Below are 13,105 nucleotides of genomic sequence, written 5' to 3'. Positions count from 1 at the left end.
TGATGAAGCCAAAAAATACAGATAAAATGTGAATAAGTTAGATAAACAGAGAAAATCAGATTATTCTCAAAGGCATAAGTATTCAAACCCTTTTGCCTAGTTAACCGTAAATCACCTCAGGAGCAAATTCTTTGTTTGAAAGGTTACAAAATAAGTGTAATAGGTTTCACCTGTATGTAATCAGTGGTTTAACGTAAACATTAAGCTTCTTCACTTATCTAAGGAGTTTAAGGTGCTAATCTAATGTTAATAATCTTACTAAAATTCACCAAATGTCCGTCCGTCTGTCTGTCCGTCCGTCTGTCCGTCCGTTCGAAGGTACCGCAAAAACGGCTGAACTGATCCCAACGATATTTTGGGTGGGTAATCCTGGGATCCCCGGGAGTAAAATAGGCTATATTGTTTTTTCAATTTCAGCTTTGGCCTCCAGCATTTTCAGGTTTGGACTCCCGCATAACGTTATTTTCCCGGGTACCGCACAAACGGCTGCACTGATCGGACTCGGTGACCTTGGACAAAGACCTTTTATAAGGACATGGGTTGAATCCCTGCTTGAGAGAATGCCAACCGCCTCCCCGCCATCACGGTCATCTCTCCAATTCACAATCCCACGAGATATGCGGAAAGGACGGCCCAAAACCAATTATCTTCTTTTTGATTCATATATAAACATCATTGAAAGTAAATAATGACCTCGGCCAAAGTTCAAACGACGTGGGTTTAATCTCTACATGAGAGAATTCCACATAGCTATTTGGGCGGTGTATAAGCTAACAGATTGCTGTCTCCATCGATCTTGCCAAGGCCATAATACCTATCGGCTCAAAATCCTTTTAACTGTTGACTTGGTAGTTTTTACAACGAAGGAAACATTAACAATGTTGTTAAAAGTTTATATTGTGATTAATTTGTGATTGGAGTTATGTTGTTTGGAATGAAAAAAGAGGTATCGAGTTCAAGTGAATGATGACATGCCGTGATGGTTTCTACTTTCTAAACCTGAACCTCGTGGATCACCATATGCAGATTCGCCATGGACCCACGATCGATGTTTCTATACGTGAACGTACCTGTTTGTTTGCGAACAGGTACGTTTTTCATGCAAGTCCTTCACGAACTTGCTGTCCATGTCTGACGTGTGACTGAAGATGCTACAGGAATGTGGAATTTATTGGTTTCATGCTTTAGCATTCGCCGTATCTGCATTGCCTGTTTGCTTCTGGCCTCCCACCCGTGTGCAGCACGGGTATCTCACCAGTGTTAATAATGTTATCTAAGGAGTCTAAGTAACTCACTTGGTTAACCAACAAGGCAAACATGAAGAGCAGGAGCTTTCCAAATAAGTCACACATAAAGTGGTGGAGAAACACCATTCAAGAGAGGGTTATAAGAATATTTCAAAGTTGCTCATTATCCCTTTGAGTACCGTGAAACCCATCATTAAGAAGTGCAAGACGTATCATACCACACAGACTCGACAGATCAGGTCGCCCATCCAAACTCGGCAGCCGGGCAAGCAGGAATCTGGTTCAGGATGTCACTGTAAATCCAACAATGACTGAAAGATCTGTAAGTCTCTATGTCTGAGATGGGGGTCAGTGTTCATCAATCAACAATATCCCTTTCCCTTCACCAAGCTGGCCTCTATGGGCAGGTGTCAAGAAATATGCCATTACCGAACAAGAATGACTGCACAATGGTCAAAACCTGCGACAAAATCTATGATTTTGTGATTAGGAAACGGGCCGATTGGGAAACACACATTTAAAGCACTCTTAAAAGATGAACAGTGCAATTGGTAAACACATTTAAAGCACTCTTAAAAGATGAACAGTGCAATTGGGAAACACACATTTAATGCGCTATTAAAATATTAACTTGACACCTCTTATCCATGTCACCCTTCCCACGGTTATATCAGAAAGAGCTGATTCGACACACGGTCACGGATTGCTTCACCCTAATATGGGGCTGTTCAAAAATTTCGTAACGCTATTTTTTAAAAAAAATTTTGGTAAATTTGCGTGACGTAATGCTTGATTACATCGTGTGACGCTTGATTACAGTGCGTTCTGACATACCGTGTGTTTTGACGGGCTTGATTAAACCTTATTATTATTCAACATATGATTAGATTTTTTGGTGTCCCACATCATGAATAACACTCGACCCAAACAAAGCCAATGGAAATCTGACGCACTAAACCCAGGCAGTATGTAATCAGCAGACGCCAACAGGCCTAATGTGTTAGGCCCACCATAAAATCAAGATGGCGGCCATATCAATTCATCTTGATGCTACAATGGGTGGAATCAAACGACAGATGTGGGTGTGGTCTGGTAACTGTCCAACCAATGGGTGCACATTTTTAAAAATCGACCCCCAACAAGAATCCCAACAACAACAACAACAGCAATGCAAAGCTTTTGTTGACCTGCAACATGTCACAGGTAAAAAGGATGCATCTAAAAAAGCTCGTAAAGAGTTTACGAGAAAAATTTTGTGTACAGGTGAGACAAATATTGAACTTTTTGGTCTAAATTCAAAGCATTACTTCTGGTGCAATCCTAACACTGCACATCGAGGCGAGCTTGTCAGGATAGAAGGGACAATGAACATTGCAAAGTACAGGAGAATCCTTGATTTCAGCCATGAATCTGAAACTGGGTAGGAGATTCATATTTCAGCAGGACAATGATCCGAAGCACAAAGCTAAAGCCACACTGGTGTGGCTGAATGAGAAGAAAATAAATGTTATTGAGTGGCCCAGTCAAAGTCCTGACTTGAACCCAAATGAACATTTATGGCAAAACTTGAAGACTGCAGTCCATCGACGATCACCACCAAATTTGGGAGAACTAGAGCAATTTTCATGTGAAGAATGAACAAAGATTTCATCATCTCACTATGCAAAGCTGGTAGAGACCTACCCTAGAAGACTCGTAGCAGGCATTGCTGCAAAAGGTGCTGCCACCAAGTGCTGACCTAAGCAACTGAATACTTTTGTAACCAGTGAATTTTGATTCGTACATATTTTTTGCAGGTATTCCTGACGTAACAGAAAGTATAAGTGTTTAGTTTGATCTCTTCAGTGATGAAAAATAGTTCATTTGGAAAGAATTTTTTCTCCATAATTTGTAATTCGTCTAAATGTGGCATTATTGGTAGGGGGTGAATAATTTTGCAAGCCCCTGTATTCGATGAATTCTAAAGTTAATGTATTAGTACTTTGAGATTATTCCGCCATAGAACTGACAGGTCAGATCAGAGGTAGCGGCTTTGAATTTATTTTCCCACACATATCATTGCCATAATCATATATGTGGGAAAATTGCATGCCCAGTAAGGGTCGCCCAGATAGCTCAGATGGCAGAGTACTGGTACGGTTTTCCAGAGGACCTGGGCTCATTTACTGGTCTGGGCACGTACTTTTTCCACATATATCAATTTAATTATTTAATCCTGTTCATTAATCTTATAATATTAATATAATAAGCTTGATTTTTGCCTTCATCCATCATACTGACATATATCCAATTATTAATCTCAGTCAAGTGCTTCCTCAGATGAAAGAGGCATTTTGATTGAATTATAGATGAAGAGAAAGATGTCAGTCAATTGAAATTGGAAATCACAATTTGATAAAAATAAACTTTGGCAAACAAGGAGAAATAAGTATACAGACATTGATCTACCATAACACTCATGCATCTGTCTAACAGGCCAACATTACCAGGTCATGCTCCATTTATAAACTGGTGCAAGAAGAGGAAATGTACAGTGCCTTCAGAAAGTATTGTCACGTGACTGCTCTCAGTTAAGACCGAGAGTGAGCCATGGATGGAAACGAGCGTTGATGGAGGTGTTCAACTCAAATTGATGGCGGATGATACGCGAGGAGGAGGCAGAGTACCGACTTACCTGGACGGCCTCGCTGATGTCTTCACCCTGCGAAAATAACTCACACGAACCGGGTTTAAAATGTACAGTGAAAATAATACAAAGGATTTATGATAACGAATGTCGGGACAAGAGAAACGCGACGATAAAACTAAAACCTAAATGGAGCGCTCCCTCACCAGACTTAGAAACGCAGACACAGGGGAATATAAACTGGATAAAATTAATAGTGTGGGTTATCGTGCACTTAGCTGAACTCGCTCGTGGTCTCATCAGGGATCGTCCGGCCCCGAGCACGCAGTCCCGACGCAGCTCCGGTATTGGCGGGAAACCGCTCGACGTTGGCGCGCGCACACAAAATCAGGCCTCCGTTCTCCTCGCACGCCGATGGATCGTTTCAGTATGAGTGTCGAAGGCCAGGGGTGAGCGAGAGGCAGGAACGTCAAGGGACAGAGGAATATCCGAGGGGCGAGGAAGGGCAAATGAAGGCGTGAAGGGCAAGTGAGAGAGAGAGGGCAAGAAGAAGCGAGTCCAGGGCAAGAGAGAAAATGTCAGTCTCCTCGTACTTTTAACGTCGGCTTCCTACGTCATCAGCGCTTCTCCACCAATCCCTGCCGGCCAACCCCACAGATTTAGCTATCCACCAATCACACTCAGCCCCGCCTCTCACGTCCTCGATGGTATCTGGCCAACCGGCACGATGCTTACTGCTCCTCCTTCTTTCCCCAATCGGCTGGAAGCTTCTTGGTGACCAGTCACGGCTCCCTCATTCTCCTGGCCTTTGGTTGGTCGACTCCCACCCAATAGAGAGTCCTTCTGGGCGTGGCTCCCGGCTTGCCTGTGCGATGTGTGTTCAACCAGGCGGTGTTGTTAGCCCTGGTGCTTGATGCCTGGCTTCCGGTTAGGTTTTACTGTCATTTATTAATGAGTGTACTAATGGGCCTGACTAGTGTCTATGTGCAGTGCCATAAGGGACATTGGGATGATTACAAGGTTTTACGAGCCAGGGAATTGGCATAATCCATGTGATAACTAACACAAGGATCATCCTTGTATGATCACAAAGATACACTTACGCGAACAAACCGCTGAAACAAACTTATTACATGTGGGGTTCCCTATCACGATAATCGGAGCACACTACCTATACAGATCTACCTGACTTTATACATCACTCTACCCCACCGACATAATAGTATTCACACCCCTTAATTTTTTCACATTTTCTTGTGTTACAGCCTGAATTTAAAATGGATTAAATTGGGATTTTTTTGTCACTAATCTACAAAAAATACCCCATGATGTCAAAGTGGAATTAAAAAAAAAATTTTTTTTTAAATAGTTAAATAAAAAATGAAAATAATTTAAAATGAAAAACGGAAATATCTAATTTACATAAGTATTTACCCCCTGAGTCAATACTTCGTAGAAACGCCTTTGGCAGCGATTACAAATTCAAATCTTCTTGGGTATGTCTGTATCAGCTTTGCACGTCTGGATTTGGGGAGTTTCTCCCATTCTTCCTTGCAGATTTTCTCAAGCTCTGTCAAACTGCATGCGGTGCTTCCGTGAACAGCAATCTTCAAGAGTTTCCACAGATTCAAGTCTGGGCTTGGGCTAGGCCACTAATGGACTTTCAAATTACTAGGGCATGCCCGTACTATATATATATCTAAAATTATATCCCCCCCCTCTATTTACATGAAATGGTTTGGTCCATTCGCAAAGCCAAAGCGAACGGCTTGCGAGTACGGTAGAACCCCCCCCCTCTATTTACATGAAATGGTTTGGTCCATTCGCAAAGCCAAAGCGAACGGCGAACGGCTAAATCGCCATAGCTCGGTAGCTCGCTGCTCTCTGATTGGTCGAATCGTTTTTTGGACATAGCTCGGTAACTACTTGTCCGATTAATATGAAACCTTGAAAAGGCACATCCTCGGGTCCCCAGCAATATACCTGGCAAGTTTCAAGTATATCGGACCGGTAGTTGTCGAGAAACAGCGGTCGCATACACACAGAGATTACTGGAATTATAGATAGATTGTTCTGAAGCCATTCCAGTGTTGCTTTGGCTTTATAATTGGGTCATTGGCACATAAATATTGTCGTGTGACTGCTCTCAGTTAATACCGGGAGTGTCACGGAAGGCAATCAAGCGTTACTTTGAGGCGTTCATTTCAAATGTGGATTTTATTATATCGGCGCCGAAGGAAGAAAGAAGAAGAGGAAGCTGAAGAGCTTACCTGTGCGATCCCACTGCTCGGTACCAACAGCATGCAAAAATAACTCAAGCGGCAACGGGTTTAAGATGTACAAAGAAAATAATGAAAGGATTTATTAATTAAAATGCCGGTCATAAAGAAAATCGCGACGGTGAAACTAATTCCTAATCGGGACTTCCCCACACTAGACGTATAACACAGACACAGGAGAATATAAGAGAAAATAAAAGCGTGGTGTGCAACTTAGCTCTGACTCGCTCGTGGTCTCGTCAGGGATCGTCCAACTCGTCCGGTACGTTGGCAGTAACCGCCCGGCCGTTGGCACGAAAACAGGCCTCGCACGCCCCCGTTCACGAGGCCTCGTTGCTCTCCAGCGGCCAGCCGCGCGTCGTTTCCATCGTTCCGCCTGCCAAACTCGGCCTGCTGTCGCCCGCACCGAGGTCCAGTACGTGAAGATAGGGAGGAAGAATCATTGGCGCACAACCGCCTCCACCAAAGTCCGAAGGCAAGAGAGACAAGGAGAACGCAAGGGAAGTCCAGGGCAAGAAGACGGTCCAGAGCAAGAGAGAGAAAATGTCCGCCAGTCCTCCTTTAATATCCAGGTCGTGACATCATCAGCGCTTCTCCACCAATCCTTGCCGGCCAACCCCACAGGTTTAGCTCTCCACCACTCACACTCAGTCCCGGTTCTGACGTCATCGGTCATACTTTGCCAATCAGCGAGATGTCCCCTACTCGCACTCTTTTCACCAACCAGCGAGCTCCTTCTTGCTTCGCCCTGACCAATCATGGCTCCCTTCTTACCCCGGCCTTTGGTTGGTCAACTCCCGCCCAATCACTGGCCTTCTGGGCGTGGCTCCCGGCCCGCACGAGCGATGTGTGCTCAACCAGTTGGTGTCATAAGTGGAAGTGTTCAATATCTTGCTTCCGGATAGTTTTATTGTCATTTGTTATGTGTGGTGCTTTAAATGGTGGGATTCCTCACTAGTGTTTATTGGGTGATGAGCTATACTCAGTTTCCACCAGATGTAGTGCTTTGCATTCAGGCCAAAGAGATAAATTTTTGTCTCATAAGACCACAGATCATTTTGCCTCATTTCACGTGCCTTTTTGCTTTCGTCTTTCACGTGCCTTTTTGCAAACTCCAGGCGCGCTGTCACGTGCTTTTTTCTCAGGAATGGCCTCCATCTGGCCACTCTCCCATAAAGCCAATATTTGTGAAGTGCTCCAGAGGCTGTTGTCCTTCCGCCAGGTTCTCCCATCTCAGCCAAGGAACTCTGTTGTTCTTTCAGAGTAGTCATTGGGCTCTTGGTCACCTCGGTGATGAAGGTTCTTCTTGCTCAGTTTGGTCAGATGGCCAGTTCTAGGAAGAATCTGGTTAGTTCCGTATTCTTTCCATTTCCTAATGATGGAGCTCACTGTGCTATTGGCAACTTTCAAAACTCTATATATAGTTTTATACACTTTCCTAGATCTATGCCTCCTCACAATTCTATCTTGGAGTTCTATGGACAGTTCCTTGGACTTCATGGTTGAGTTTCTGCTCTGGCATGCACTGTCAACTGTGGGACCTCGTATAGAAAGGTGTGTATCTTTCTAAATAATGTACAATTAATTGAATTGGCCACAAGTGGACTCCAATCAAGTTAAACGGACATCTCAAAGGTGATCAAGGGAAAATGGATGCACCTGAGCTCAATTTGGAGTGTTGTAGCAAAATGGTTGAATACTTTGACTGATGGATGCAAGACATTTCAGCTTTTCATTTTTTATTATTTTGTAAAAACTTCGAAAACAAAAATTCTATTTTGACATCATGGGGAATTAAACATGTAGATCACATGTGTAGATTAGTGATAAAAATCTCAATGTAATCCAATTGAAATTCAGGCTGTAACAACAACAAAATGTGAAAAAGTCAAGGGGTGTGAATACTTTATGAAGGCACTGTACAAGTAAGAGGATGGATAGACAACGATATGAAAGAAATTTTCGATGAAAGCCTATTTTTGAACAAACAAAGTTGAATATTTTTGAATTGCTTTGGGTAGATCTGAAACAAGCGTACCAAGTCATAACAAAGAAACAAGCTTCACTCAATAGTTGATGCTTGAATACCCTGCCTCTGAAGCACCCGTATGACAATCATAGTCGGGTCGGGAATCAAACCCAGACTCGATTGCTCAAAGGTAAGTGTGCTACATCTGCACCATCCTGTAAACCATGGTTAGGTACTCATGTGTGTTCATAGCTTCCTAATGAGTCCAGCGTTTTGCACAATTTTGGTTTCCTCTTTTCCTCCAAGGTGTATCCGTTTCATTTTTGAAAGCAAAAGAGTGGGATCAATCGATGTTTCAAGATTATCTGAGGATCGATTATGCAGTCATAAAATGTAAAATCCAGGGAGTGAATTGGGGGGAAGATAAAGCCTCTTTCGAGGTCATTTAGCTCGTAGGTAGTGCCGATGCACCCGACATGTCAGCAGGTATCCATGATAGTTGGTCGATGTGGTATTTATAAAGATCCAATACTCCTGCATATTGGGCTCACATTACAGCACATAAGCATTCGGCACAGTGAGGGTTAACCTTGTGGTGTAAAAGCAAATGCAACTGGGTCGATTTTTTTCGCTGTCTGTCTGCATGTGGTCATAGTAATGTGTATTCCTCTTGGCACAGATCTACGGGGTTAATTCAATCACATAAAACAAGCCTCTCTCATCCCCCCAACAAGTAAGATTAAACATTTATTTCCCATTTGATATGTACCAGAGAATGAGCACATAGTAATGGGATAAAAATTATGCGAAGGGGAAACTAGAATGGTGCTTGGTAGAACGCATACCTCCACCAGGCTGGACAATTTACATTTTGTATCCCACTGATAGGCCAGATCTGCATCCAGACTTTAACCAAAATCAAATCGACTTGATCTTGTCACCTACCCAACTCATCCACCTAGTTTTTTCAGAATCCATCCACTTTTTGAGATCGTGCTAGATGTCGTTTTTGGTCCCATCTCTCAATGGTGGAGTTACTATAAAAATTATCGGATCCGAATCCGGATCTTCACCAAAATCGAATTGATCCGTCCTTGTGACACACCCAACCTGTCCACCAAGTTCCATCCGAATCCGTCCCTTACCTTTTGGGATCTCGTAGTAAATATTGTTTTTATCCCTATCACTCAATGCTGAATACTCTCTTTAAAAATTACCGGATCTGTATCCAAATCTTCACTAAAATCGAATCAATTCCTCCTTGTCACATACTCAACCTGTCCACCACGTTTCGTCCGTATCCGTACTTCACTTTTGAGATATCGTGCTATATATCGTTTTTTGCTATATCTCTCTATGGTGAAAAATCTCTTTAAAAATTCTCGTATCCGGATCCAGATCTTCACCAAAATCTAATCAATTCCTCCTTGTCACGCACCCAACCTGTCCACCAAATTTCGTCCGAATCCATCCACACCTTTTTGAGATATCCTGCTCAAAGACAAATAAACAGGCAGACAGACAGACTGATAAAACCACCTTTAGAGGCCATTTTTCCCCGCAAGCGGGGGTTGGCCTTTTTCGGGAACCGTGGTTGTTGTTGTTTTTCGGTCCCCTTTTTGAAGCAATGTTTTACGGCCGGATGCCCTTCCTGACGCCAACCCTTTTTGCCGCCTTTAACGACAAACAGGGAATTACCAGTGAACTGGTCCTCAATTAGCCGACCTCGGAAGGAATGACAGGCTGAGTCAACCCCCCTGGCGTTAATTCAGCGATCGACCGGGATTCGAACCCAGGATCCTAGGATCCTAAGCTGGCACCCTAGCCGCTAGCCCAACACCAGGGTTCCCTCCAGGGTTCAGCCTCCAGGGTCCAGGGTTCACCAGGGTTCAGGGTATAGACAGATATATAAACAGGGGTAAACACATAACTCTCCGTCCACCTTTGGTACTGTTGCTTCGGTATATCCACGTTTGGTGGACGGAGGTAACAAAGATAAGGGTAGGAAAAAAACAATACAAACTTTCTATGCACACGACTTGCACAATGAAGGAATTAAGATGGCTGCAGCTCTATAAAACCAAAACATCTCCAACCATACTTTATTACTGTTGTTGCGTATTACCTCCCCAAACCCCGGTTACTGTGCACCTCAGAGTCTGGAGTGGGAACATGGCAGAAAGATTTGTTATTCTGAATGTTCTAATAAACCCGGGTAAAACTACACCAATGCAATTGCAGAACAAAACAAGTAATTGTATTAAGAACTCTCACATACACAACAAGAAAAAGAGCAATCGGAGATTGCAAACCCTCGCCAGGATGTATTTTCAGTGGTTTTTAAGGCTTTTGTGTTAAAACAAATATGGCGGCCGAACCACGTGTACGATGATGTCAGCATTTTTTTTTTCTCCACCAGTTTATGCTGACATGGCGCTCAAGAAATTTCATCTTGATCGGATGAAGTTTTGTACTTGACGAATGTCATAAGAGAGGCACCTATGACATCATCATTAGCATATTTTATTCCCCATGGAGAGTTCTTTACAATGAGCCATGTCTCAATTTTTTCTATTCAGCACTTTCGGAGATATAGAGGTGCAAAGTTTTTCGGTTTTTCCAAGATGGCGGCAGCACCACGTGACCGATGACGTCATCCCAAAAAAAAATTCTCCACCAGTTTATGCCGACATGGCGCTCAAGAAATTTTAACTTGATTGGATGAAGTTTTGTACAGGTTGAATTATGACGTCATAATGGGGGCACCTATGACATCATTCACATTAGATTCCCCATGTAGAGTTCTTTACAATGAGCCATGTCTCATTTTTTTTCTATTCAGTGCTTTCCGAGATATAGAGGTGCAAAGTTTTTCCGTTTTTCCAAGATGGCGGCCATACCACGTGACCTATGACGTCATAATTCTTATTAAAGAATGACTCAGGTGGAGTTGCACCTATGGTGAAAATTTCCTGTCAATCGGACCAACGGTTGCAGAGAAAATCATATTTATTCTGTGCAGAGAAAGAGACAAACAGACAAACAAACAAACGGATTCAAATGCAATACCCTCTCCTCTAACGAGGGTAATAATAACACTATTAAAGAAAGTACAATGAAAATGTTACTTGCATCAAATGAACAATACATATGATGGTACCATCATTCCCCCAATGGTCTCAAAGCAATGAACTCACGATACGCCCGCCAACCGTGAGTAGAATGTAACATTTCGCAAAGTCCATGCACGAATCTCCATGTGGGGTGAAGGTCGAGGTCGTGCAGAACGGCAAAACAATAGGCAGGTATAGGCGCGGCTGTGGATGAGAAGTTACGAGGTGATAGGTCGATATGGGAATTGAGCCGATAGGTAAACCCACGGCAATCAACATGATGAGGTCGATATGGAAATCCCAACGGCAAATCAAGATGCACCAAGTGGACAGCCTCTTCTTCTTCGAGGACAAAATGGCGTATAGGCCTGTAATGGAGGCGCTTGATTTCTCTCCAGCAATACGTCACACTTTGTGATAAAACCTGAGACGCAGGTTTAATTTCACTCGCAACATATGACGATGTCGCAAACCATCCCTTTCACGGGAAACCTCAACTCATTCGCGACCAATATATAAAAACAAGTCCACTCGCAGCCTCGACGCGATTCACAGCTCTCTCCTCCTCTCTCTGCCCATATCGATCCCTCTTCTTCCGGTTTCTTTGCCGCGTTTTTCTTTTCCCTTCACAAACATTAATTTTTACCTTTTACTAAAGTCATCTCCATTTCACACAAAAATCTTGACAACAATATTAACTGAAACATCCTACAAGTCTATAATAACAACAAAGGCGGAAGTGATGGATCCGTAACACTGTACACACCGATATTTGCAATTATCAAATCCATTGAAAGTTTAAAGAATACAACTGTTGTCATGAGAAGCTTTATTATTATATATTTTTATATTTGGTTCCAACTGCAGGAATGATCACTCGCCCAGCTCCTGATGTGCTCCTGTCTGCTCATCAAGGAATCTCACAAAGTGGAGGGGAAATATCCCGACATTGTCACCAACTTTTCCCTCCAGCCACTCGGGCGTCACTTTGATAGAGGGAATTGTGGGAAAAACAAGATGGAAGGTTTGCGTTATGTTATATTTTCTTTCATGGCCTTTATTTTAATGAACTGACATTGAGCTCAAGTTAGTTCAGGAAGTCACACAGTTGGTTGACAGTAATTTGACAGTTGACAGTTGGCTGACAGTTGGTTGACAGTTGTCCACAGACATTAATATGGTTGACAGTAATTGTTGTTAATATAATTAAGTACCTTCAGAGAGGACTTGTATCTTGTCCCCCTGTCTCAGAGCTAAGTCTCCAGGCTCCAGTGCATTGTACTGGAACAGAGCAATGGCGGTGCGTGTTGAGCCCTGGGGTGGGCACTCCAGCGGAATCTTGGGTGGAGAAACAAAACAAGAAGACGTCATGCGGAGCACGATTCTTGCAAAATCCGCCCCCCCCCCCCCCAAAAAAGTTTCCATTGATACAGCAAATTGTCCATTTCATGAAGATTAAAATTTACGATCTTGATCAAAGCTCAGTTCAACAGGATGAAAAGTGACTTTTTCAGATGAAAAATGATGATTTTAGAAGTTTGACCTTGAGTTGACCTTTGACCTCGACCTCAAAATAGTTGGTTTCCCAATTCAGTGAGGCAATACACAAATGCTGTTCTATTTTCAAGTCAATCGGATGAAAATTGATGGGTTTTCAGATGTAAAGTGATTGTGGAAGTTTGACCTTGAGGTGACCTTTGACCTTTTGACCTCAAAAATAGTAAGTTTCCCAATTTAGTGACTCGATATGCAGATGCTGTTCAATTTTCAAGTCAATCGGTTGAAAATTGACAGCTTTTCAGATGAAAATTGATGATTTTTTAAAAATTTGACCTTGAGTTGACCTTTGACCTTTTGACCTCAAAAATACT

The 13,105-nt window shown here is 42.8% G+C and overlaps 1 protein-coding gene across 1 annotated transcript in view; it reads right to left on the bottom strand.

Moving 5' to 3' along the window:
* Positions 1 to 11,112: 11,112 nt before the first annotated feature.
* Positions 11,113 to 13,105, bottom strand: part of NOXA1 (NADPH oxidase activator 1) — a 30,611-nt gene continuing 28,618 nt past the window's right edge. The window contains exons 14-15 of the mRNA XM_068124971.2: positions 12,449 to 12,572; positions 11,113 to 12,220 (exon numbers count right to left, since the gene is read on the bottom strand). Coding sequence (XP_067981072.2) covers positions 12,108 to 12,220; positions 12,449 to 12,572 — 237 coding nt within the window. The 3' untranslated portion in view covers positions 11,113 to 12,107. The remainder of the gene's footprint in view (positions 12,221 to 12,448; positions 12,573 to 13,105) is intronic.

This window comes from Myxine glutinosa, chromosome 8, assembly GCF_964187855.1.
Source record: "Myxine glutinosa chromosome 8, kmMyxGlut1.1, whole genome shotgun sequence".
Taxonomy (NCBI): Eukaryota; Metazoa; Chordata; class Myxini; order Myxiniformes; family Myxinidae; genus Myxine; species Myxine glutinosa.
The sequence above is the reverse complement of the archived record's forward strand: the minus strand, read 5'-3'. Positions and strand labels throughout refer to the sequence as shown.